At 45.1% G+C, this 26486-nt stretch overlaps 1 protein-coding gene across 4 annotated transcripts in view; it reads left to right on the top strand.

Moving 5' to 3' along the window:
* EPB41L4B (erythrocyte membrane protein band 4.1 like 4B) overlaps window positions 1–26486 on the top strand; it is a 128877-nt gene that overhangs the window by 34048 nt on the left and 68343 nt on the right. For all 4 annotated transcript variants that reach the window (XM_037494298.2, XM_037494299.2, XM_037494301.2 and 1 more), the window contains exons 3-13: window positions 9945–9987; window positions 10806–10884; window positions 12814–12858; window positions 14675–14727; window positions 19300–19420; window positions 20512–20599; window positions 20751–20839; window positions 21127–21196; window positions 21294–21463; window positions 23441–23550; window positions 24698–24728. In XM_037494298.2, coding sequence (XP_037350195.1) covers window positions 9945–9987; window positions 10806–10884; window positions 12814–12858; window positions 14675–14727; window positions 19300–19420; window positions 20512–20599; window positions 20751–20839; window positions 21127–21196; window positions 21294–21463; window positions 23441–23550; window positions 24698–24728 — 899 coding nt within the window. The remainder of the gene's footprint in view (window positions 1–9944; window positions 9988–10805; window positions 10885–12813; window positions 12859–14674; window positions 14728–19299; window positions 19421–20511; window positions 20600–20750; window positions 20840–21126; window positions 21197–21293; window positions 21464–23440; window positions 23551–24697; window positions 24729–26486) is intronic.

Genomic DNA, 26486 nt, shown 5'->3' with positions numbered 1-26486 from the left:
AGAAGAGGAAAGAGAAGCATTAGGGGTTCATAGGCCTGCATCAGCGAAACATTCCAAGCACTGAGATTAACATGGTTGTGTTTGTAGAGGAGGTAGGAAGAAGAAATATCATTATAGAGGTTCCTTTAATGATACTACCTTTTTTTGAAGCAACAGAAGATGCTGTACCACTGTCCTGTGGTCTTCCTGGGCAGGTCTTGGCATTGATTGAGACTGGATTGCAGCTTGTGTCAGGGCAGCAAAGACCACACTGAGTTTGCCTGAGACAGAAATAGTCACAGTGGAGATGTGGAGCCCGTGGACTCAACCCAGCTCAGAACCTCTCTTTCAAAAACAGGAGCGACTTCAGTTTCTCCCCCAACAAAATGTAGCTTTGGGTTTCAAAGATAATGTATTAAGCAATCTAAAAAGGTTTATTGAGTGCCTACTATGTGCTGGACCTGTTCTAAACACCGCAGATAAAGTAATAAACATGTATTTAATACGATGGATGATAGTAAGTGTTAAAAAGAATAAAGCAAGGCCTCCCCTGGTGGCGCAGGCGGTTGAGCGCTGCACTGTGAAGCTGTCCGCAGCCTCTGCAGCACTGGTTCGATCCTGGCCGATCGGCAAGGGTCCCACATGGTGCAGCAGACCTCTCCTGTCTTGCCCGCTGCTCCCCTCAGCAGTGTATTTCAGTCAGTCTGCTTGTTCTGTTCCCTGCTCTGTCTCTGGTAAATCCTCTCATCCTCCCGCGAATCTGGCTTGTACCCCGGTTCTTGTATAAATAAACAAATAAATCTTTAAAAAATAATAAAGAATAAAGCAGGAGTAGGGGATAGATGGTAGGGGCGGTGCTATTTTGAACAGCTTATGAAAACGTGGGTTTCCAGGTAGAGACCTGGAGTGCATCATGTGTGCTTAAACCTTTCTACGAGAAAGATACTTTTTTAGGTACTTTCTAAAGCTTCTAGTGACAGTTGTTAGATAAAGATGCTCAAAATAGGTGCCTGGAATTGGAACTGCCTGAGAATGTGTCTCCATGAGTCTGTCCATGGATGATACTGTGGAATGGGGACTGAAATGCATCCTGGCTCAGCACCCCCTGGGCAGACTCTTCCCCCTGCTCCCTCTGTACCTCCAGGATTTCCTGTCTGCTGAGTTGTCCCCTCTCTCCCACGCCATTGCCTTGCACTTTCTAGATGTTTCTTCCTTCTGTTAATGGTCCAGATTCCTTCTCCATTTCCATGCTGGAGACTCTTACTCTGGACCCACCTGGGCCATGGAGAGGAGGCAACTGATACTTCCCTTTCTGCCCCTTCATCCCATTCATCTTCCTGTACAGCTGGGCCACCCTGTGCCCTGCCCTCTGACCTCGACACTGTCCTTTCCATCCGGCAAGGCCTCTGCTGACTTGGATTTTCTCTTGCACTGATCAACCTTTGGATTCAGGGTTCTGGACACCGATCTCGTTAACATTTCATAGAGCAGCCTCACACTTTGGGTCCTGTCACCTCCCAATTGCTCCAGGATCCAGAATTCCATGATCACGTCCCTTTAGTTCATCTTTCTAGTTCAGCTTCTGGTCTCAGCCCTTAATGACCCCCTCCCACTTTACTCTCCTTTCTCCAGCTTCCCGACCCCTTCCTCTGTGCCCTAGCAAAGCCACAGCCGTCTCACCTGTGTCCTCACTTGCCCTTTGATTCTTCTGTCCCCTCAACGTTGCGACCCATCTGTTTCCTTTGCTGCTTCTCATGACTGCCAAGCCTTGCTGGAGAGTCACGCTGTGCCTTTTGGCGCCAGCACAGATCACAGGTTCAGCAAAGTCCAAGCCCCCGAGCTGCTCCTCTAGCCTTAAGTGCCTCTCAGCTTTCCTTCTGAGCCTTCCCCGGACTCATAGTCGAGTTATTTGGAGACTCTTCCGACATTGGCCTGCCCTCTAGCTGAGAAGAGTGGGCCGTCTCATGCTCGGGTCTGGACGCCTTTCACTATTCTGTCTTAAGGGAGTACGCCTGAGTCTCCAGCCTCATTCCCTGCACCTGCATCTCAGATTCCTTCCCGTTGCTTCCTGAATGCCAAGTTTAGAGTCTCTGTTCCCAGTGTCTGACCCTCTGCAGCCCTCCTCAGCCCTTCTTGTCCCTGAAATACTTCTCTCTCTGCCTTCTCTGATGTGTCTTCCTGCAGGTGATGGTTTTGATTTCAGAACATCTCAGGCCCTGGACTGGGAGTTGGACCTGGACCTTGTTCCCGCCTGGACCCCTGACTTATTAGGTGCGCATTAGTTACGCCACCCTTCCCCCTCTGGCTTCAGTTTCCTCATCATAAAATGGGGTCTTGCAATTATTCTCTCAGTATAATGTTTGGTGATTCTGAGTCTAAAAGAGAGGCAGCCGTGCCCATCCGGTGCCTCCTCCCTAGTGAGAGAAGATATCCATCACTTCTGCCCTTAGAGCTGAGCCTGTTGCCTGAATGACATGTCATCCCCAGGTAACACTGTTCCCCCCTCCCCCAGCCACTAGGGTTCCCAGAAAGCCACGCCTGTGTCTCCATTACAACAGACTTTGCTGTGAACCTCTGCTCCCTCCTCCTCCAGGCTTTCCTGCCTGCAGGGCCCTGGCTCTGGGCAGGCTGGAGGACGCTGACAGCAGGATCTAGGCGCCCTTCCCAGGACAGACACCTGCAGGCTCTCACACTCCACAGGTCCTGAAGCCTGCCCAGCATCCAGCTCTGCAGACATGAGCAGGTGCAGGGCCTCCTGGTCTGACCGGGGATCCAGAGACCCTTCTTGCTCACCAGTCTTCATTTCTAGCTGGGCTGGGTTCTGGTGGCAGCTGCGCTTTTCTAAGCTGTCTCTGTTGGCACCGGGTCCCCTTCTGGAGCACCTTTTCTCACCTGGTTTAATTTCTGGCCACCCTCTCAGGTGACAGTCCTTTACACAGCATGTTCTAAGCCACTGACACATTTTCCTCTAAGTAAATGTTTCTCTGAGCTTACTTTGCTTTGTGTGGTAGTTTGTTCATTTTCCTCTATTTCCTTATTTGTGTATATGAACAAACCTTGTGTATTAGATCCTCAGCTTAGGACTTCCTCTTCTTGACTGGGTGACTTCTTGATGACAAGGCACACAGCCTAGAACTTGGTCTCTAGTCCCAGAAGGAACCTTCAGAGCCATTTGTTCAATTTTTCCATCTCCTAGATGGTGAAACCAAAGCCTTTTGACCCTGGCAAGTCAATCAGTAGCACAGCTCAACTCCAACCAGGTTTTGTGGGTTGAGGTTTAATGCTCATTTTAGTGCACTGGACTCTTGGGTCTCCTCTTTCCTATCTGCATAATTCACAGAGAAATGGTGGGACTTAGGAGGTTACGGAGGACAAAAGTTTTTATAATCCGCATATTGCTGTGGGCCTCCACTTCCTAGCTGGAGACGCTAAGGGGAACCAGAAGTCTTTCCAGCTTCTACTGGAAGTGTACTAAGAAGGTTAACTGAAGCCTGCAAGGCCACCTTGTCTGCAGGAGCAACCGTAGCAGTTTAGGCAAGAGCCCTTTGGGAGGTTTGCTGAGCCAGCTTCTAAGGTAGCATTGATTTTTCCAAGGGACTGGAAGGAGTTGGTGGCAGGTTATTGGGTGCTGTGAGAGGTGTGTTTCTAGGGAGAATTGGGGCCAGGAAGTGGGGGGGGGGGTGCTTGGCCATTGGCTTACTACCCCATAATTGAGGCACCTGCAAAAATTGACACTCCCCCGGCTAGCAAATCTGAGGGCTGGCAGTGGCAGAGCTGTTGGCACAGCTGCCCCAGCTCTCACACCCCAGTTCCCTGTGAGGAGCCAGGCCTGGTTTCCATAGTGCCCTGCCTAGCCCTGCAGCAAGGTCAAAGTCTATTGGCATCGCCTATTTTTAGCACTTGGGGCTGGGGCCTCCTGTTTCCCTTTGCCATATCAAAGCAGGAAGTCCACCCAGGAATCCACTCTGCTAGATCTCACTGTTACACAGCTCAAAGCTCTATTTTTACATGTCAGTGCTGCCTTCTGAAAGCTGGGTCTCTGGCCTAGCCCACCCAACTTTCTCACTGCCTGGTCATGATAGCTGCTGTTCAGCTCTGGTAAGCTCTGGGCCAAGCACTGAGATTAAAGGCTTAATGTAGATTTCCTTTTACATTCATCACTGATCTGCAAAGCTGGGCATTGAGCAGATCCATTGTACAGATAATGAAGTTGAGGCTATGGAAACATTGGGAGTCTTGAAGGGTAGGGTGAGGGACAAAGCTGGGATTCAGAACCTGGTCTCATTTCCAAGCCCAGCATTTTCCACAGTAGTGTCTCTTTGTCTGTCTGACACACACACACACACACACACACACACACACACACACCCCTTTCCATCAACAACCATTCATCAAACTTTGACTTGGAGCTTATTTGATGCCAAGCACTGTGGTGCAGGGTGAGCTGGGCACCGCCCCTCCCTGCCACGTGCTGGTGGGGGAGACAGATGAGCCATCCTTTGGTAAAGTGTGTTCACTTCTACACTCTGTGTGCCTCTATGAGGACAGGCTCCCTGAGTGTCATGGTTGAGATGAGCGAGTTACCCAAGCGGAACGTGGGTGTGGACCACAGAGAGTGAGAGGGATTTGCCAGGAATAGGAGTGACAAGGATTTGGGGCAGGGGCAATAACACACAGCCCCACCTCAGATGTGACTTCCTCCTGTCTGTCACAGGTGTTCTGGAGGGTGGGTGTGGCCATCATAAACCCATTCCTAAGTTGCTCCCAACTGAAAAGCCAACATCTTATAGTGGTACATTTTGCAACACGGAATACAAGAAAAGGCAGTTTTGGTTTTTGTCTCAAGGCTCATGAGGTGTTTTTGCAGGATAGCATCAGGTACATGGGGGATAAGAAACCCAGGGTAAAGAGTGGTTGACACAGCTCTGGTGGCTGCTGGAAGGACCTGGGGGACAACACTGCAGATGCTATTGCAGCTCCATTGGCTTCACTCTGATGATTGGTGGAAATATCATCCCACTTGCCACCTGTGTAGACGCTGCAGTGTGTCCTCACCCTTTGCAGATACCTGGAGGGGGAGTAGAGAGCTGGGAGCAAGTTATGTGATTGTAAGAGGACATTTTTAAAAACCACCTTCTCTCCCTTTGAATGGTTCATTCCAGTTTCTGTGGACTCAAGTCAGTTCTTCAGACAGTGGCTGCAGATAGCTCAGACACAGATAAGGAAGCCAAGTGCAGAAGGGGGAGCCTTCTCGTGACCGCACTCCAGGGGAGCGGCTGGACTTGGGATGTGTGGACTCTGACTTTCTGCCTCCTTCCATTTTAGCACAAAGATCTGTAAAAAGCCTCAAGAAATGCTGCAGGATGCCCTGCAGGCTGATTCTGAATGTTGTCAGTGAGAGAGCAAGTGTTTTCCTGCCAGTGTGCAAATATTGGTGCTGTTTGAGAAGCTGATAAAGGGGTCTGTGCCATTACTATAGAGGAACCCCAAGAGAACCTCAAGGAGCTGGTGTAAATGAGTTTCCAGGGCTTCATTTTGAATGAGGAGGCAGAAAGACCCCTCCTGTGGGTGAAGAAGTTACATAAGACAACATGGGGCCTGGAGACCTAGAGCAGGAGACACATTCCAGCCTGAGTGAATCTCACCTCTGCCTCTTACTAGTGCCATAGTCCTGGGCACCTCGCGGGCCCTCTCACAGCCACCTCATCTGTTTGGAGGCCCAAAAAAGGGAGAGTTGCAACACAGTCCACTGTGTGTTTTTCCCAGTACCCCCAAGCAATTAATTTAGACACTCGCTACCTAGAGTTAGCGCCTAATACCATGGGTTAAGGGCTCAGTCCTGTAGGACTGCCTGCCCCTTGGTTCAGGTGCCCATCACAAGTCCAGGCTACGCCTGTGATTCAGACCCATGGACTATAGATGGGCTTTGGTTAACGTGCTAGGAAGATTTAACTTACTAGATCACCAGTTTCTTATAAAAGGATTTAACTCAGGAACAGCCAGATAGAAGAGAGGCGCAGGCAAAATGTGTGGTGGGGCTGGAGGGGTACAGAGCTTCTGGGTTCTCCCTGAGTTCTTCTCCCCATGTCTTCACATGTTCTCCACGCTAGAAGTTCTCTGAACCGTGTACTTTTGAATTTTTATGGTGCTTTCCTCACATAGATGCAACTGATTAAATCATCGGTATTGGTGATTGGTTCCACCTCCATGCCTCCCTTCCCCCACTTTCTAATCAGTTGTTGGGCTCTAACTTTCTAATCACTTGTTGGGCTTCCCTGCTGGCCACCAATCCCCATCCTTAAGTGCTTTCCAAAAGTCACCTCATTAACCTAAAATTGGGTGTGGTTGAAAGGAGTTTGTTATGAATTCCAGGGAACATGTATTGCCCTCATGACTTAGGAAATTTAGGGTTTTAGGAGCTCTGTGCCAGGAAAGGGACAAAAATCAAATACATATTTCTTATTATAAACACAGTGGCACACATAGTAAGCTTCCAAAGTGTTCATTCCCCACCTTTTCTTTTCATTTTTTGTGCACAATTAACCTTTAGATTTCTTCCAGCTCTAACTTAAATGAAATAGACACTTATTCATAAGCCAAGAAAATGTACAGGCATGGGGGAAGCCAGTTAAGCTCCACCACTCAGACTTGGTAGTGAGGGCCCAGGGGTTGTTCAGGCAAAGAGTCTTTAGACCCTCTTCAGCCCCTGTGCTTCTCTTTGCTGTTGTGGTTCAAATGTTTCCGAGTAGATATTAGACAATTAAATTCTACAACCAGCTTACGTGTGTCATAGGTCCAAAACTAATGTATAATTAGAAAAGATGGGCCTTGCCAAGTCATCTCATATCTTGATTTATGGGAAGGGTTTTCCAGATGAACTTGGACAAGAAATTCAGATCAGAAACCACTTTTCTAATGCCCATTAGAGTATTCGAATTAAGTGTCTTGCCCTCTGAACTCGGAAACACACCTGTCTGCATTCAGCGACCGGTTTAATTGTCTGTTGAGAGCAAGAGCTAGAGCAACTGGAGACGTGGCTATATTTAGCCAGGATGCTGATGAACAGTGGAGCCGGGTCCAGCAGCTGCTGAATCCTTTAAGCAGGGTGCAGGATATGATTCACTAAATTCTACGTTAGGCCTTAGGGCTGGGGCCTCCAAGTTCCAAGGTGGTCTTACAGGAGAAAATACCAGTCGTCAGAGTCCGGTCAGCTCCTGCAGCTAAGAAGAAAGTCAGGTCATTTTCAACTAGTGGATAAATGATAGGTTTTATCATCTCTTGTTTTAATATTGTGATTGGGTTTCTTATCGCCTCAGATGCAGGCAGGCAAACCTAATCTGAGCCCCATGTTGTCAAGGAGCTTTAAAATGAGCCATTTCTGAGTCCTTTCTTGGCTTAGCCAGGGCCAGATGTTTCACAGGCCTTTACCCTGGCAGGTCCTGCTTTGGGCAGGGCAGGACAGAGACCAACCTGCAGGAATGGGACAGGGGGAGGGGGTGACTTCTACCAGTGTCTCCACAGGGAAAATCAGTCTGCTGTGGGAGTGTCTAGCTGTGCTCTGACTGTGAGTTAACTCCAGCCATAGACATTTGGCCAGTAAAGCCTGAAATTGCTTGAGATTTTATAGAGGTCCAACAGCAGTTTTTACAAGGGGTCATGAATGTTTCAAGCTCCCTAAGATCATTAGGACAGGTTCCTGGGTAGGAGAGGATGTGGAAAGCTTCAGCAGTAAATATTTAATGGATGTAGGCTTTAAGCAACACTCACGTGCCGAGATGCTGTTTCATGGGTCTTGAGTAATCGTGATTGCAGTGCACAGTCAGGGTCAGAAACCACAGCTGCACACAGCACCAGCTGGACCTGGATCAGGATTAGAGTTTGACAGTGGGAAGGTGGACTTAAATTTGTCCTAGTCCAAATATAAGGAGACTTGGGAAAGGAAAGAAATGGGACAAGCTTCTTTAAGCTCTGAGCCTCTGGGGCTAAAGAGATTAGAAAAGGCTGGTTGCGGGAGAACTTTCTGGTAATGGTGAATTCATTTGAAAGTGAGCAAAGACAGGTTTAGTCACAGCAATTGGCATGATGCTTAGCTTTGGCAGGAAAGTAAATACTATGCTTTTATCAGTCTGCATCTGTCCTCCTGGGGGCAAAGGTGATAGGGGGAGTGGGCAGGGGGTTTAACTTGGTTAAGAGCTGCGGGGATATCTAATTCTAATGAGGCAAGCTGATCATTAAAAACTGCCTGATAGGCAATAATGAATGAATTATGTAATAGAAATGACAACCCTGCCCACGCCCTTGAAAATAATATTCTCATTAAAAATAAAATATTAGCAGAAAAGTTTTTTAGAAAGTAAATGGCATTCATAGGTCCACACCCAGAAATAACTTCAGTAAGTCTTTCTGGGCACATCTTAATAGAAAATAATTTCATATAAATAAGATCTTACCTGCTTGTTTTTTTTTAATCTAACATTGTGTGGCAGATCTCTTGCAACATCAATAAATAAAGGCCTAGATCTGTTTTAAAGACTGAATAGTATTTCATTATATGGATGAGCCATTTTTTTCCTTCTGTCTTTGTTGATGGACATTTAGGTCATTTCCAATATAAAGCTATTAACAATGAGATAAAGCATCCTGTGCGTGTGCCTTTGAAATCCACATCCTGCTTCAGGGATCTGCCGCTTTTATTACATGGTTGCTTAGCTGGGAGCCAGATGATAAAAGCCCACGTTCCCCCATTGCACTGCTCATAGCTTATTGTGTTATAATTCATCCGTTATTTGCTTTTGTGTTGCCTTATCCCCCTCCTCCTACACTGTGACAATGGGCTCTTTGGTGAGGTGTAGAGTACACGGTGGTACTAATTTAGTCCCGCCCTTTCTCATTATCAGAATGTGCAGAGTTTAGATTGCTTCTGAGAGTATATTGACAGTCAACAGAATGGCCTCTGATTCTGAATAGCTAGTCAGAAGCCCACTCTGGCTGTGTCATTCCAACTGTTATTGTGACAGTGAAGTTCAGTGTGTATTGCACTCATGTAAAGTGACAGGAAAAGTCTCTGTTTGCCTCATTAAAAAAAATCTTTAACATTTATTTCCCAAGAATATAATAAGGACCTGCTGGATGCCATGCTCTGTCCTGGACTTGGGAAACAAGTTGGTGATTAATTACATGGTCCCTGCCTTCCCGGGCCTTAATTTTGCATGGAGGGGCTCACAGTGTTGTATCCCTAAATGTGGTTTTCCATGGAAGTTAAGCTGCTCCCCGGGACTGTAATACATAATAGAGATACTTTCCTGTGAGGGAAAAGGTTTTGTAATTTCCTTGGATGGATAAGACTGAAATGGCTCTTCTGGTGAAAAAATTCTGGAGGAAGTTAAATGCCTGCTTTAACCAAAGCAAAAGTTTCTTAGGCAAATGCCTGCCTGTTTTTCCATCCTCAGTGTGGGCCATTTTCCTGGCAAAAGAATAAAGGGTTTACAAATTTTAGTTGTATGTTAGAGTTTAGGGAGACAGTACCGCAAGATCCATGTGTGATTAGAGGTTCTTGGTGGTGGGGTTTGCAGTCATCACTAGGTTAAGGGAGACCTGAAATAATTGGAGAAGATTGATGGTAACCTGAGAAGGTCAGAAGCAAAAGGCAGTTGGTGGCTGCACTGACTACAAGGGAGTTCACAGATCAAGTAGTTAAAAGGTTTCAAGTTCTTTCAGGCACCACTCTCAAAAGCTAATGGAAACTGTGGGCCCTCTCCCCAGAAAAAATGCACTTCTTTTTAGAAGTACAGATTTTCTCATGCCATCCTAAGCGGTGAGCAAATCCCCAACCTAAGAGCTCGTGATCTGGTCCGATGCTGGATTTTATGGGTAGAGTTACTAAGACTTGTGTTGGAGGATCACTATGGGGAAATGTATAATCTTGCTGATGAACTATTTCTCAAGAAACATTTTCTTTCTTTCAGCACTGGCTGGATCATTCCAAACCCATAAAAAAACAGATGAAAAGTAAGTAAGCCAAATCTCCCCTCCTCAATTCTTTTATCAGAGAGTAAACTCTTTTGCCAATGTTTTCAAGTGTTAGGATTTCTTTGTACTTGGGAGTATTTAAAAATAGATTCCATTTTAAGTGGATGATTTTTTAATTTGTTAAGACTGGCCAAATGTTAGAGTTTAAAATTTGAATAAGAGTTTTTAGTAGATATTAAAAAATAGACTACGCTCTCAGTGGAAAATGGGGGCACCCCTGCCAGTGAGAACTGATTAATATGCTATTCAGAAACTTGACTTTACACCTGTTATATTCACTTTCCAAAGAGTTACAGAGTTGGAGAATGGGGGAGCAGGAGGGATCTCTGACAGCCTGGTCCTGTGCTCATATTTTGCAAGTGGTAGCCACATTCCCTTCAAGTGGTTTGTGCAAGGATCATTTTAAAAAATGTTTTATTCTCTGGAAAAATTTTAAGGTGATTTTAGATTACAGAACACTGCTGTTTATGTGTCCCTTTCCTCAAGCCCACATAGTATTTTGTAAAACATATCAGTCTGGAGTCTGCAATCAGGTGAAAGCAAAATATCAGCTCTTAGTAATTCATCTGGATCATCAGTGTTTTCTCCCAGAATGAGGTTACTAGCCATATCATCTCTGTCAACGCAAAGAATGCTTTTCAGTTTTCCACACTAGAACTGAAAGGAATTTACTAGCTCAGTGCCCCCATTGTAGTGGGGACTGAGTTCATAGATTTAATATGTTTTTCCTTTTATCCATTCCGTGATCTTCAAAACTGGGGAAAAACCTCTTCAACCTTCCAACTCCAAATATTTAGCTGGACCTGCTTATGCTTTGCACTTTCGAGTTAAATATTATTCTTCAGAACCGAACAACCTGCGTGAAGAGTTTACAAGGTAGGACAAAATGCAGAACAAGATCCCCCTAGTGGCACTTGTATGGCTCATAATGTACGGGTCTTCTCAGTTATGGATCTGCCTCTCCTCTCTGTTGTCTTTATATTTCGTAGCGAGAGTTATTAGCACTTTGCTCATTCTTAATCTCTATGTTCTGTTGGAAAGCCACACTTTGTTTAATTTGACCTTGTCTTAGTGACTAGAATTGAGAAGATTCATTTCCTTGTCATGGTTTTATCTTGGTGGACCTTAGATAAGTTGATCAGCTGCTGTGTGTTTGGGGCGCTTTGTTTTGCCCTGTTGCAAAGAGCGAAGGCAGGTATTAGGTGAGCGTGCCTCAGTTTGAAATTGCCATCTTTTTTTAAAAAATTTTAAGGGACAGCAGAATGTTCCCATGATTGTTATAATATCAAAGTTGTTAGAATTCCTTCATGCTACCTTTCAACCCCACTGTGTTTCTTTTATGGTGTGCCTGCCCAGGTCTGTCTCTGAGACTTCAGAAACAATGTAGATGCACAAGAGACTTAAATAACTTTTAAGCTTGGAGTTTTCCTCCAGCCATATTTTCTATCAATGAGATTCTCCACCTGGCCTGCTGCTGTTTTTGATGCCCTAGATGCCCCCTGTCACCTGTGATGGACAGTAGAGGTTGGTGACATGTAGGTCCTTGGTAGTGCCCACTAGCTTGGAGATGACCACCAATAACACTTAAAGACTGACTGATTATCACCATTTCCCCCCTCTTGCTGGGCTTCTGTAGTTAGGTTTTCCTGGAAGAATTGGAAATTGTTGAGTACACAAGATGGTATCCTGATTTCCTAAGTAGGATTCAGTGGTGGTTAAGCACCTGTCAGGGAGCAGCAACTTTCTGGCATGTACTAGAACCTTTAGCTCTCCCCCCTATTTGATTTCTGAGGCACCCACATTCTCCTATATCCATTTCACATAGTGATTGTCTGCATTGTTTTCAAAGTTCAAGCAAATTATACCACTGTTCCTCTTCAGAGTCCTTTATGAAACATGCTGCTTCTAGCTACCTTCAGAACCAGTGACTCTTAACAGTTGTGTGAGTCAAAAACACCTGGGAAACTTTTGAACAAATCAGATTCCTGGGCCCACTCTTGCACGTCAGATTCTGATTCTGTAGCCATGGAGTGGAGCGTGGGCAGCTTTGGTTCGTAAAGAGCACTCCAAGTGATTCTGGTGCCCCATAACCTCCTAGTAAAAGACCATTATTTAAGCCAGAACACTTAATTTTTTTTTTACTTACACGACCGCCCCCCTCCTGCTTATGTTATTTGCTGCCTCCCCACCCTCTATTTTTATTACCCTATAACAAGATACAGTCCAATTCCAGAATTTTTGTTTCTTGTGTGTGTGTATGTGGGTGCATTTTGTTATTTAAAAGGCAGAGTCTGCAGTTAAACTGCTTCAAAAAAAAAAAAAAAAAAAAAAGAAGCCTCAAGCAGTTGCTAACTAAGATCAGCTGTAAACATTTTGATAAAATCAACTGCAACCTTTCTGGAATCTGCTGGTGGGACTGGCTAAGGGCCAGGTTCCAGGTCTCCACCCTGCCAGTTTGATTGGACATGTTGCATGCCTGTGTGCTGAGCTCTGTGTGCCGTGATTGGCTCTTTGGGGGGGAGGGGGATGAAGGGACCTGTCATTGGACCTTGCAGTGTTCCATGTTCCATCCTCCGAGTATCTTGCACATTCCCTACACACACTCACCTTCCTAGCTAGGCCCTGGAATCCTTCCTGTAGATTCAGGAAGAGATGCTTTCACCAAAATTCTCATTTGATTTGGACTCCCTTTTTACAATGCAAAATTCTAGTTGGCATGCGTGGATGGGCTCTGTGATGGGACTTGGAGGATTGGAAGTGGCCGGGAAAGATTATCCTCTGTTGACTTTTGTATATGTTTGTCAGGTACCTGTTTGTTTTACAACTCAGGCATGACATTCTTTCAGGAAAGTAAGTATGTTTTTGTTCTAACTCCTATCCCAGAATAGATCATAGTATCTTTCTAAATAATTCACTGTTGTTTTTTTTAACTCTCCAACCCTTGTTCCCTTTTCAAAATTCAAAAAAAGTACACCAGGCATTGTAAAGTGAGTCTAATACTTGTATCACTGTCATCATCATCTTATTTTAAATGATTACTCTATGGCTTGAAGCATTTCCAAGAGCATTTAATATCTTAAGTGATGTGAATTGGGGATAATTCTTTCCCTGATCACATCATTGCCCCATTCATAATGGCTTTTGTCGTATTTGCAAGATACTTTATTAGTATGTATACACTTACAAGAATTTGGGTAGTCAAAAAGCCTCATTCATCCCCATCTGCATTTAAGTAACATTGTAAAGAGGGCATGTTCTGATTCTGATAGAAAGAGGTTTAGACATCTCATCTCATTTCCTTTCCCCCCTCTTAAAAATGCTTTTAAAATACTAGGCCTCAGACTATACAATGATTGTGGAGCAGGAGAAGCATTGGCACTGAAGTGGTTGATTTTGAGTGCAGTATTTATTTTAAAGATAAGAGATTTCAACAGTATTAACTTGTACAGTTGTGTCATTTCTCTACCTGTGTATTGAATATTTTCTCTGACATGAAAAACTAAGACTATACTGAGTCTAATGAACTGCACCAGATATTATCAACAAGAACGTGCTTTGATTTTGAATATAATCTGAAGGAAATTTAAAATGTGATTTCTGAATTTGCAAACTCTCAGTAGAATATGTGCTAAGAAAATCTTAGTGGGACGTACACCATAGAACAAGTAGATTGTACAGTGTATACATTTGCCTTATTCATCCATGCAATACAGATCTTTGGTGTGCATATTATGAGTGAGCGCGTGTTTATTTTTATCACTCTCTCCATACTGTGCTCCTCATACTAAAGCCCTCTTAAATCTAATAATTATAATTGTCTTCAGTTTGGAAAAATAGTAATGGCAACACTGTGCATTTGTACAGTACTTTACAGTTTTTTTTGTACTTCAGCCTGATTGATCACCCTTCAAAGCAGAATGGTGTTCTGGTCTCAGCACCACCTCCTACGAGTTTGATGATATTGGGCTGGATGCTTTCACATTCAATCCCTCATCTCTGAAATGGGGGATGGGAGAACACCAGCCACATCTATCCTGGGGGTTTACCAAATAGATACATGAAATATGTGTATATGTGAAGCTATGAAGTGCTGTACCGATGTTTGTCATTATTATTTTTCTAACTGTGTTTGTAATATGAAAGTTTGAACGAGATCCCTGGATTTGTAGTAATACACTTCTGTGACTTTGTCTCGGTTACACTTATTAGGATGCTTGACTGTGTGCAGCTGTCCTGGCAGTATGCGATATTGTGTCTGTCTGTTTATTTTTAACACTATGACCTGGTTTTGAGAAAGATTTAAGACAGCTTGGAAAGATGCACATGCTATTTCAAGATAAAATAAGTCTAAAAATAATTAAGCAAGAAGAGGCTTTCACTCTATTTCCCAAACATCCCCAGTCTTGCCAAATTCAGTAAAATTGCCCACAGGGTTAATATAAACTATACCTGGGTGATTTTACCATATGATGAGAACTGACTTTGGGAAATATGTAGTGTAAGTCAACTTGTTTGCGTTCTTTAATGTGGACAGCAAAAAAACAGAAACCACCAAGAACAAAAATCACTATCTAAATATCACTACCTTTTGAAAAATGATGTATGACATTTTGTGAAGTTATGAGTATTAAAGTTCATATTTACAATTAATTTCTTTTCTTTCAAGATTGAAATGCCCCTATGAAACAGCTGTGGAATTAGCTGCTCTCTGTCTACAAGGTACATTATTCTTTAGTGGTAATTAGCATTTTAATGTTACTGCTTTCATTTCCACAAATGAGAGTCTGTGTGTCCCAGGGACAGTGCTCTGCTTTGGGGGTATCATGGAGATAACACTGTCTTCGTCCCTATGTAGCTTGCAGCCCCATGGGGAAGGCAGGCCACAGAGTCCAGTGCCACTCCTTCTGGGACAGAGGCTGGCGGGAGGCTTGGAAGAGGGGGAATGAGTAGATGAAAAGGAGCAAGGGAACCAAGCCACAGGCAGCAAAGTGCAGAGAGGAAGCAGCGGTTACACAGGGCCTGAGAGTGAAGGTCTAGAAGCTGGATGGGTGCATGACTTTGGACTCTATTGAAAGCACCCAGACTGTCTCTACTGGTTCCTTTGAAGGTTCCTAAGAGGCAGCCGGCCCAGTCAGATGTACCTTTTAGAAAGGCCCCCCTCCAGACACCGAGAAGAAACTGGAGCAAGCCCAGGACTTGGTGTAGCTGAAAGAGAGGTGAAAGCAAACAACTGACCAGGGCAGGGGGCTAAACACCACCTCTCCCCTCCAAAAAAAAGGCAGTGGCAGGATGGGGTGGCATTGGCCAGTGGCCGGTCTGCGAGGGTTTGGTTGCGAGATGCTGGTGGGACCTCCAGCAGCTGTGTCAGTGTGCAAAAGGCTCCCACAGAGAAGCCAGGCCTGAAGCACTGACGGGGAGGCAACTGAATGATCAGAGGCTTGTCTGCATGACGATCAGCATTGAGGCTTCCATCTGAGGCACTGATGGAATTCAGTTTAAATGCACAGGGAACACTTACTAAAATCTATAGCTCTGAGTAAGAGGATACTGATATTTGGGGCACCCTCGGAACGTCATGGTGCCTCAGACACAGTGCAGATGTGTTCACTACCCTCATTGATACCGATGGGTTATGAATTATGATGTAGTCATTTGTCATTGCTAATTATTTTTAATACTTTAAGATTCAATTTCCCACTTTTCTGTTTACCAGTTTTTAAAAGTAAAGTCTTTCCAAATTATAAAATTAATTCATATTCTAGAATATCGGGACAGCAACACAAAATGAGATGAGTAGAAGGAAAGAAATAACCCACTGTCCTACCAGCCACCAGTGTCGGAATTTTGAGTAGAATTTCTAAGAGGACATACACAGTTTCTAATATTATTTTCTACTTGATATTTTTAGTGGACATTTTTATCATAGAGATGATATTTAATGACTGCAGGACACTCCCTTACCTGACACTTCCTTTCCTTTGTCACTTTTTAGTTTCTGTCCTCTGCTGGGGCTCAGTAAGTACAGAATGAATTGAATGAAGTTGGGGAGGCCCCCTAAGGACCGCTTGAAGGGGGATGTCCACCTATGAGGTCTGAGGTCATGGGTGGTAGAGATGACAGTATTGTCATCTGGAGCCACCTGTGCCAAACACAGTGCTAAGTGCCTTGCAGGCATATTTTCTGGTACAATGACAGTCCTTATGGCCAGAGCCATAAGACTGTGCAGTGGCATGGGGAACATGGAGATGGACTCTCCATCTGGCAGGTAGAGCTGTCACCACCTTGCCCAGTAGCATCCACTCTAGAGTGTAGGAATCACCAGGAGGTTAACCATCAGGTTTGGAAGCCTAGCAGCTGTCAGGATGTGGTTAACGGGATGGAAGCATCTTTGTCATACCCGAGGCCATCAGTCCACCATAGAGGTTTCTTCATAAGGCTGTTGGTGAAATATGCAGCTTATAGGTTGTCCTGAATGATTGGAACATGAGGCACATAAGTCACTGTCTGTCCTCCCGCACCCTATGGGATGAAGACATCACCACACTCGAAGTCCAAGCCTCTAGTAGAAGCATGAACTGTGCCCCAGAGCCAGAACAGACAGGAACATCATCAGCTGTCTGGGAGCCCTCCTTGGAGGAATTACCCATTTGAGTTGGAACCACATTTGTGTAATTTAAGATGAAGTCATTATGCTACAAATGAAAAGTATAAAGATCTAGACACACAAATGGGGAAGTTCTTGTGACTTTGTCCCCCATGTGTGTCCCCCACACCCACTCTCCTTCCTGTCAGTAAATGTATAACCTACTTTTCCAGTTCAGCCACAACAGAGCCAACTTGTCTCAGACTGTAATGAGGGCCAGCAGATCTGTGGGTTTGAATGAAATGAATGGTTGTGTTTCTTGCTGTGCTAAAGCCTTGAGGACACGCTTGCTATGATAGTCCTGGAGTTAATGGTGCCTCCAGAATCATAATGCAGTGGTCCTACTTGGGTGGAGGCTGTACTCGTTTGGAATCTAAATTGATGATAGATTTAAAAATTAGGCAAAAAGAAAAGCAGGGAGGAGGGGACATTATTTATTATCTGCCCTTTTATCCTTATACAGTTCCCCTCTAGGGTAAGGCATCCGAGAAGCAGAGCAGTCAAATGACTTACCCAAGGTCACACAGGTAGTCTGCGACAGAGTTGGGATCCCAGCACCTTCTATAGCTACAGAATCTGCACCTGGCTGCAGAGTCTGTAGACTGAATGAAGTGTCAAGTGTTGCTAAGAGGTTCTTGGAAGGCAGGCACACACCTCAGAATAGGTGTACCAGACCTCACTCACGCCTATTTTAGTCATGTAATGGTGAGGAGGCGTGGCGTGAACCCAGCAGGGAAACTTGCCATTGTCTGACTTCCTCCTCCTGTGCCAGGTGATGTTAGTTGTGGTGTCCAGACATGCCACTACATTCTGGACTCCGTAACCTTGTCAGGTCCCTAGTTCCAGGTGAGAGGGGGCCTCCCTGTTGTAGGAGCCCAACCCTCACCTTCTCTGGATAAATATTTCCTGAGCAGAGTCATCATTTGTGACTTTGCCCAAGGTACCAAGCTACAGCACACCCTGACCCAGACTACCCTGGGGTGCCCTCTGCTTCAGAGTTGCAGGTGAGGGGCTCAGTCAGAGGAGGAGACCTTCAGCAGATGCTTACTCTGCATCAGACACTGTCTCAGGTCCTCCTGCCACTGAGCTTTGTTATAAAACATCCTCTGCAAGTCCCCTGGAGGCCCTCCCTGGAGTGGTGGACTCTGGGCCTGCTGTACTCTGTTGCCCCATTCAGGCTGGTGTGGGTGATGGAAAGGGCTGCAGGGTGATAATGAGTCGCTATCACAGGAGGTGGGCAGGCAGGTGTCAGCTACTCAGTCAGTGTGATTTGTCTGCCAAGTGGTGGTTTCACAGTATGTTCCCCAGTTCAACCACACCATTGTCATTGGGAAGCTTGTTAGAAATGCAAAATCATACCTGATTCAATATGGAATCAGACTCTCTAGGGATGGCATCCATCCCATGTGCATTGTAATGAGCCCCTTCAGGTGATTCCAAGATACACTCAAGTTCAAAGCCACAGTGCTTCTCAAAGTAAAGTGTGCACCAATCACCGGGCATCTTATGAAAAGGCAGGTTTTGCTTGGGTAGGTCTGGTGGAGCTTGAGACTCTGCATTGTGAGCAGGTGAGGCTGATGCTGTAGCCTGTGGAGCCCCCTTCATGTAGCCAGGTGCAGGCCTACCTGGTTAGATGCACTCTGTGGGCTACTGTGTTTTTACACCAGCAAAAAGACTACAACTCACTGAAGGCTCTAATTTTGGTTAGCATTTTTTTAGCAACAAAATATTTTTAATTAAGATAGGTGCGTTGTTTTATTTTTTTCTTTTAGACATAATGCTGGTACACACTTAATAGATTACAGTATAAGGTAGACAGAACTTTTACATGCAGTGGGAAAACAAACACTTGGTGTGACTCGCTTTATTGCAGTGTTGAGAAACCAAACCCACAGTATCTGAGGTGTGCCTGTGTTAGAGCATTTCTTTTCCTTCTGGAATCTACATCCTAAGCTGCAGGGGTGGCATGAGGAGCAGATTTTCTTATCTCTGTCATCAGGTCCTCCATTCTGGGGGGGAATTAGCCATCCCTGGGATGGGTAGCCCCTCTGGGGCTTTTCCTGGGCCCCACACATGGCAGCTCCCCTTTCCACCACTGGCTCCCTCCCAGACCTGTCTGAGTTGTTGCACTTGCTCCTGTAGACCCCTCCCCACTTCCTCCCTGGACCTCTTGCTTTTCCTGTGTCCCTCCCAACTCCCCCCCACCGCCCCCGAATTCTGCCTGTCCTGAATTCTCCACGGGTCCCCTCCAGCATTGCCGACTCTGAAGTGCTGCTCAGACCTACCCTTAATGAGAGCCTCGTTAATGGATGTTTCTGGGCTGGTCCTCATTCCTTATAATTGCCTTTTATTGCAAATTCAGGCTGTACCTCTTCACAGGGGATAAAGTAATGGGACCTCCCTGGGTAGGAGAAATCTTCAGGAGAAACAGAGTAATAACTAAGATGGCAGTGTATTGCCCGATGGGGAGGGCATTTGAATGGTTCCGAGTATTCATGTGGGTACCTAGTGGGAGATCAGTCCTCCTGAGTTGTACATCAGGGGGTACCTATGCTTTATGATCATGCAAAATGCCTTTGGACCTGGCTGCAGCAATAACCAAAAACATTCAATGTCTCCTATTTTCCTTCCTTTTATGAAACTTTCAGCGGAGCTTGGGGAGTGCGAGCTTCCAGAACACACGCCAGAGCTTGTGTCTGAGTTTCGGTTCATTCCAAATCAGACAGAAGCAATGGAATTTGATATCTTCCAGAGATGGAAAGAGTGCAGGTACCGTGATGCTACCCTCTAGCATCCTGATGTATTTACTCTGTACTGTGTAAGCATTTGTCAGACTTTTATCTGCTGGTTGAATTGCTCTATTGATGACTGTAAAATTGCTGCTTCAACTCTTCACTTCTCTCCTGCTTCAGTCCTATTTTTCCCAATTCTCACGTGACATCTCTCTTTCCCAAGATGTCCAGTAAGAGCCAGCTGTACTCCTGTTTCTCTCTCTGCTTTACCAACTCTGGTCCTGATGTGCCCCATTGCTGCGGGGACACCCCTGCTGTCCTGGCTCCCTAGAGAAAGCCAGCGTGCTGCCTTCACACCTTCCCACACAACTGTATCTCTGCCCATTCCCTGAATCTTCTAGAACAAACCCTTTAGAAGTCTGCCCACTTGTCTCTTAGAGACACTGGTATTTGAAACTATGTGTGGTATATACAATGTGATACTTCAGGCATGTGGTCACTACAGCTAAATCCAACCCTGTCCTGTATCCCCTAGTTTCCCTCTTCTGAAGTTGACAAGTCTAATAGTCTATGCCTGGACCAATGCCAGTTTCCTCACTTCCTGCCCCTCTTCACCCTACACTTCCAAGTCCCTCCTGGACTCAGAGACTTAGCATGGCTTCCGATGGTCTGCAGTCGTTTGGAAGGACATAGGACTTTTGTGAAAATGCAGCCAGACCTTAGGCATCCTTATGTCTCATTGAAACAGCTTAGAAATGTGTGACTGTAGAGTCATCTTGCCCCACTCCCCACACACACACATGCACACACACACACACACACACACACACCCCCCTTTGTGCTCTCCTCCCTGCAGAAGCCACTGTCAGCCTTCGGGGCTTAGCCTTACAGCCTTTTTCCTTTGCACATGCTCATCAGTGCACCAAAAACGGCTGTTTCCTTAAGTGTTCATGTGATAGGCACTGCTCTGATCAGTCCATCGCAGTTTATTCTTATAGTCTGTTCATGTTACTATAAGTCAGTGTCCCTTACTCTTTAATGGCCGCCTGCCATCGTGGCGTGGCCGCCCCTCAGGAGTCCGCGGTGTGCGAGTTGCAGTTTACATGTATTTCCATTGGTTTTTCTAAGGGGAAAGAGCCCTGCCCAGGCGGAACTCTCCTATCTGAATAAAGCGAAGTGGCTGGAAATGTATGGGGTAGACATGCACGTTGTCAGGGTAAGAACTGTGTGCGTCTAAGCGCTTGGGTTTTACTGTGACTGAAAAAAAATGTGTGAATGGTGTGTGAACAAGTAACGTGGTGAGGAAACTGTTTTGCATTGTGACACCTGTTAGAACCTCTACCGACTGTCACTTCGTTTATTTGTAGGGAAGAGATGGCTGTGAATATTCTCTTGGACTGACCCCGACAGGCATATTAATCTTTGAAGGAGCTAACAAAATAGGCTTATTCTTTTGGTAATTTAGTTTTGTCTAATATTAAAAATGTCTTTTCCTATTTTTGTGGTGGAATTATATGTGATGAATGATCATTGAGGGATATTTGCAACACCCAGATTCATTGTAAAGACACCATTACTGCTGTGTTTGTGGGTGTGTGACAATGGCAGTCAAACTTCTGGATAATCACATTTAAATGGATGGTTTCTTTAGCAAATCTAAGCTTAAAAAGTAGAAAGGAAAATGCTGTTTGGTGTGGAGTTTTGCTGCAGATTATACTTTTAAAACATTTTCTCTCTGCCCAGGCCTAAAATTACCAAAATGGATTTTAAAAAAAGCAAATTGACACTCGTGGTGGTAGAGGATGATGATCAGGTAGGGCTGGCTCCCGTCTCCCCCCTTCGCTGTGAGTAGTCCTCCCTCAAGATCGCAGACACCCATTTAAACACGAGCCCTGTGCTTCCTCTTTCAGGGGCGAGAGCAGGAGCACACGTTTGTGTTCCGGTTAGACAGTGCCCGGACCTGCAAGCACCTCTGGAAATGCGCTGTTGAGCATCACTCGTTCTTCCGACTGCGGACGCCGGGAAATAGCAAATCCAACAGATCAGACTTTATCCGCTTGGGGTCTCGCTTCAGATTCAGGTAAGCATCATTTTTTTGAAGCAACGGTGTGTTCAGAGGAGGTCAGGAGAGACGTTTTGGTGAAGGGAGCATTAGATTTGTGCACAGAGACTTGAGTTATACATCTGGCTCTTGTTGGTTCTTAAGATCTGACCAATAGTTGAGTCAATCCTCTGGCCTCCATATCCTCGTTGATAAAATGGGACTAATAATAAGAAATGTATTAGTAGCTGGCATTTTCCTGGAGTTATGCTAATACAGTAGACAATGGCCCTAGGTGCCTTCTTAGCTTAATTAATATCAAACATACTTTAAAGGTAGTTTCTCAGTCTCATTGACCACGTGTCGAGTGCGCAGTGTACTTAAGGCTGATGGCTACTGCGGTGGACAGTGCAGAGACAAGGACATTTGGCACCATGCAGACAGCTGCTATCAACCACACCCACTAGAACTTCTGTACAAACCGGTAATCCTCCCAATCCTCACAGTAAATGTATTAAGATAAGTCCTCCTCTTATCCCATTTTGCAGATAAGGAAACTAGGACCAGGGGGTTAGGTCATGTGCCGCAGTCACAGACAGTAAGTAATGGAGCTGAGCAGCCCCAGGCAGGCAGTCTGGCTCTTACATCTAACCACGACCCATTGGTTTGCACATACCAATGGCCATAGCTCTGGTGACAGTTAAGAACGACAGTTAAGAACAACAGTTAAGAACTATGTGCATCTGTGACCCAAGGTTGACTAAGCAAATATTTGAAACTGAAAAGACCAGAATTTATTCTGACCTGTTTTTAATTATGAGTCCACAAACCATGTCTCTCAAAGTTTATGAGACCTCCCTGGCTGCTTGTTAAAAAATGAGGATCTATGACCTCATCTAAAACCTTTGTAATTGGAATCTGTGGGTGCTCACATATGCATGTATGAATGACGCCGGAGAACGTGCGTTTCAAATACTCTCCTAAGGTTGATTTCTAAAGTGTACTTACAGGTTGGAGAGTTGCTGTTGCCAAGATCAAAAACTTCACATAGTTTCATAACCTCAGCCCACACATGGCATGTCCTTGAACCTTGTGTAAAATGCCAAAAGATGTGCTCATTTCAAATTTATCTCCTGTCAGGGAAATGTCTATGCATTTGTGTTGAAAGAATTATTTTGTTTAAATGTATTTTTTTACATTTTAAAGGTTAAAAAAATGGGGAGTGGGATTCAAGTCGTTTTGGAGAAAGAATCAATTCAAATGTTAGAACTACAAAGGTTAGCAGAGACTTTGCTGACATCTGCTCCAGTTGAAGTGACTGGGGCAGACTATGGGGTGGATGCTAAGGCAGGCTTTCCTGTCCTGGGAGTAAGTCCCCCAGACATGCTCTCTGAGAAGGGGAAAGAGGTGGGGAGTTTGGAGATGAGGTTGTCCCTTGGATATACAAAGAGCAGGTGGCATGTGGCTCCTTTTTGCTGATAAATCATAAATCAAGAGGGATTAATGAAGCAGTGATAGCTTAGACCAACATAACATGCCTCCTGGGTGTCAAGTTGGTTGAAACCAAGAAAACCTTGGTGAAAGAAGTAATGCTTCCCTTGGTATAGTAAGGGAAGCCAAGGTTTAGTTAAGTGGTCATTGATAACTGTCTTTTAAAAGCATTTAATGTCTATGCAGTGTGTTTTATGAAAGGTTATTTTATGTGTGAATCAATGTTCTTTTATTCAAATGTTCCAAGTACTCAGCCCTGCTGGGTTTGTGCAGCTAGGTGGCTGGTACCTAAATTGCAGGTTTTGTCCTTAAGTGGAAATATCTGCCCCTATAATACAGCCTGGATTCCACAAAGGTGGTTTTATTTCCAAACGGGAGGCTAAATTTAGTGTGTCTTTACCAAACAAGTTCAAGATAGATTGAAATTTACATTGGCGCTCTTGGAAATAAAAGTTCACTTCTGGATATACATAATGTACTGATACTCTGATATTGGTAACATGCAATAAAATATTTGTTTTCCAGTGGGCGGACAGAATATCAGGCTACACATGGCTCCAGATTAAGAAGAACCAGCACCTTTGAGAGGAAGCCTAGCAAACGCTATCCATCCCGGAGACATTCGACCTTCAAAGGTGGTGTGTTTTTTCATTCTGCCTTGGAATTTTACATTATGGTTTGGTTGGTTGAGGCCCATGAAACTTGGTAAAATAGTTTTGGAAGAACTTTGTACTGTTTCTGCTCTGTCTGCCTGAAGCTTTTGAAAAAACCCAGTGGGATTCTCTTGATGAGAATCAGACCGCTTCTGCCATCCTGCTGTCTTTAGTCTTTTTCCATTGGATGTGCTTATTCTGCTCCTTTTCCACATTTCTTTTCTTGTGCCTCTTTGCTGCTCTTGGACCTGGGACCTCAGGAATATCATAGGTAAACACTTCTTGCCTGTGGAAGACGATACTGTGTCTTAGAGAGAAAAACAGCCTCGTCTCTCTTCCATCTTGCAATTTCAATTGGGGGCTCATGAAAACCAGAATTCAGACTGCATGAGAGCAGTTCCAGAACTAGTACTTACTTGACTCAGCAGCTCAGACACACCTTGCCCTTGAATTTAGCCAGACCCTAGGATGCTTGCCTCTCCCCTGTCTTTCTAGACCCGTTGGTGTGACTGTCACAGAAGGGGATGGGTATCCTCTGGCTTGACCCATGGGGTGGCTTTAGAGCTCTTCCAGACTCCAGGTTCTGTGATTCTCTTTCACTTTCTTCCTGGTCTGTATCCTCTTTCTCTTTTATATTACTGACATCCTTTCCAGCCAGAGTTCTGGCATCTTCATGAAGTTTTTAATGATTTTTCTATACTTTTTCAAACAAAGTGGAGTCTAGGTAAATAAGCTCTCCCTCTTTGCATGGCCCTTTCCACCCAGCACACCCCTGCCCCTGGCGGAAGTGTCTGCCCAGAGCCCAGCACAGTTTCATCCTTGGATTTCAGCCTTTGTTACCTGATGCTGTTTTTCACACTGTCTGTGTGTCAAGACTCTGTCACTCCTTGCTGCATCCTGGAGCTCCTGGCCCTGGGCACTCTCTCAGTGAGCTTGCCGAGGGAATTGGAGGGCTGGGCTCAGAGGAAAACAATTCACTTTTCCTCTAGAAAGGAGAAGTAGTCAAGGTGAAGATCGCCTCCTGGGGTTGGGGCTCCGCTGATATCACAGACATCTCTTTCCTGGGCATCTCCTGGTGAAAGTGCTAACGCTCTCTAAGATGTCATACTTCTGTTTTTTTCCTTTAAAGCAAGCAACGCGGTGATAGCAGCTCAGCTCTGGTAAGTGCCCCTGGGCTCCGGCAATGGCTCTTTAATTGTTACACTCTCAATGTTGACTGTTTCCTTAATACAATTAAGTCATAGAGTGAGTCACCTGATAGTTTTTTGTTTTTTTTTTTTCCTTTCTGCTACCTGGCTATACCATCCTTTTGGCTTTCAGCAAGCACACAATAGAATGTTCCAAGGCAGTTTGTTTTTTTGGAAAACACAGCTGCTTTGTTTGAGTAGCTTTGTGCTTTGTTTATTATAACAGGGGTGATAAAGGTGATAGGAATGTGTGCAGCACACCTGCTCGTAGCGTTGCAGGCAGTGATGGGAAAGACAGACCATGTTCTTGAGCAAAACCACACGAGAGCAAATGCTGGATTTGCTCAGTGATGAGCTGGTTTAATAGGCAGACAATGTAGAAGAACTTCATTAAACACCTTTATTGAAATTCTTGCAGGAAAAAAAAGCTCATCACAAAGCTGAAACTCTAGCACAGGAGTCAGAGACCTTTCTGTGAAGTGCTATTTAGTAAATGTTTTAGGCTCAGGTGGCTGCACTGTCTTTTTCATGACTACTCAGCTCTGACTTTGGAGCATGAAAAATGCCATAAAACTGTACATAAATGAATGAGCAGGATTTGTGCCCGTAAAACTTTATTCACAACTGCAGGTGGGCCAGGTTTAGACCAAGGAATATAGTTTGCCAGCCTCCTCCTGGGCACAGGTGTTCTTGAACTTTCCTGTGTGTTGGAATCCCTTGCTGAGCTCTGCAGTGTCTTCCCATCAGCCAGACCACACCCTGGGTAATTTCTGAGGTGGAGCCCAGCTATTGGTAGTTTTTAAGGCCCCCAGGTGATCACAGTGTGCACCAGGTGAGAACCGCTGTCTTACCTTGAACGTGTCTCTCATTTTACTGCAATAGCTGTTTACTTATGTGAGTTTTGACCTATTAGGTAGACACCTCTCATGCTATTTTGTCAACTCTTGTGTCCAAACTCCAGCCACTGACCAGACATCCCAGGCACAGTCTCACAGCTGTGCCATGCACTTGGCAGAACTTGGCATGGGGTGGCACAGGGAGCTGACGTCCTGGTTAGGGCTGAGCTCTGGCTGAGTCGTCGCCACTTCACCCCAGCCTTCTCTAATCCAGTTCTGGGGCATACCTTTTCCCTTTGTGGCCTCCTTTTTTTCTCATTTGAAAACAAGGAGGTGACTAGTATCCCTCTAAACCTCTGATTTTTACCTCCCAGAAGAAACCTGACCTAGAGATCTAACAAGTGATCTGGCCAAGTGGAGCTGCTCTGAATGTGGCGAGTGGGGAGGGCAGGGTCAGTGCCTGTGCTGCTCCTTCTCCTCCTTCCGTCCCAGGCAGCCCAAAACACCTGCCCGCACCCCACCGTTCTAGAAAACATAACCCTTGTTTCACACAAGTAGAAGCTCAATTTCTAATTCCAAACTATGGGAAAAGCATCTGACTTGTCATGGGTTCTGTTCTCAGTATCTCATGAAGGGGCTTCAGGGCCCAGCTAAGCACCCCTGCCCCCTCCGCCTCCCCACCCAGGGTGAGAGAAGGTTGCAGTGTTTTGCAAGCTATAGGACTGTAGACTTGCCATGTTTCTAGGAGCCCTGAGGCAGGGCATGCTAAAAGTATTTGCACCTTTCTTAACAGCTCAGCAGGTCTTGCTTTAATTCTCAGAGGCTTGTGAGTTGTAACATTTTTTTCCTTTGCTCTCCACGAAAATGATTGTTTTGTTTGTTTTTCTCTAATAAA

This window comes from Talpa occidentalis, unplaced genomic scaffold, assembly GCF_014898055.3.
Source record: "Talpa occidentalis isolate TD23 unplaced genomic scaffold, MPIMG_talOcc4v2.1 talOcc4.7, whole genome shotgun sequence".
NCBI classification, from domain to species: Eukaryota; Metazoa; Chordata; class Mammalia; order Eulipotyphla; family Talpidae; genus Talpa; species Talpa occidentalis.
This window is presented reverse-complemented; position numbering and strand designations above follow the sequence as displayed.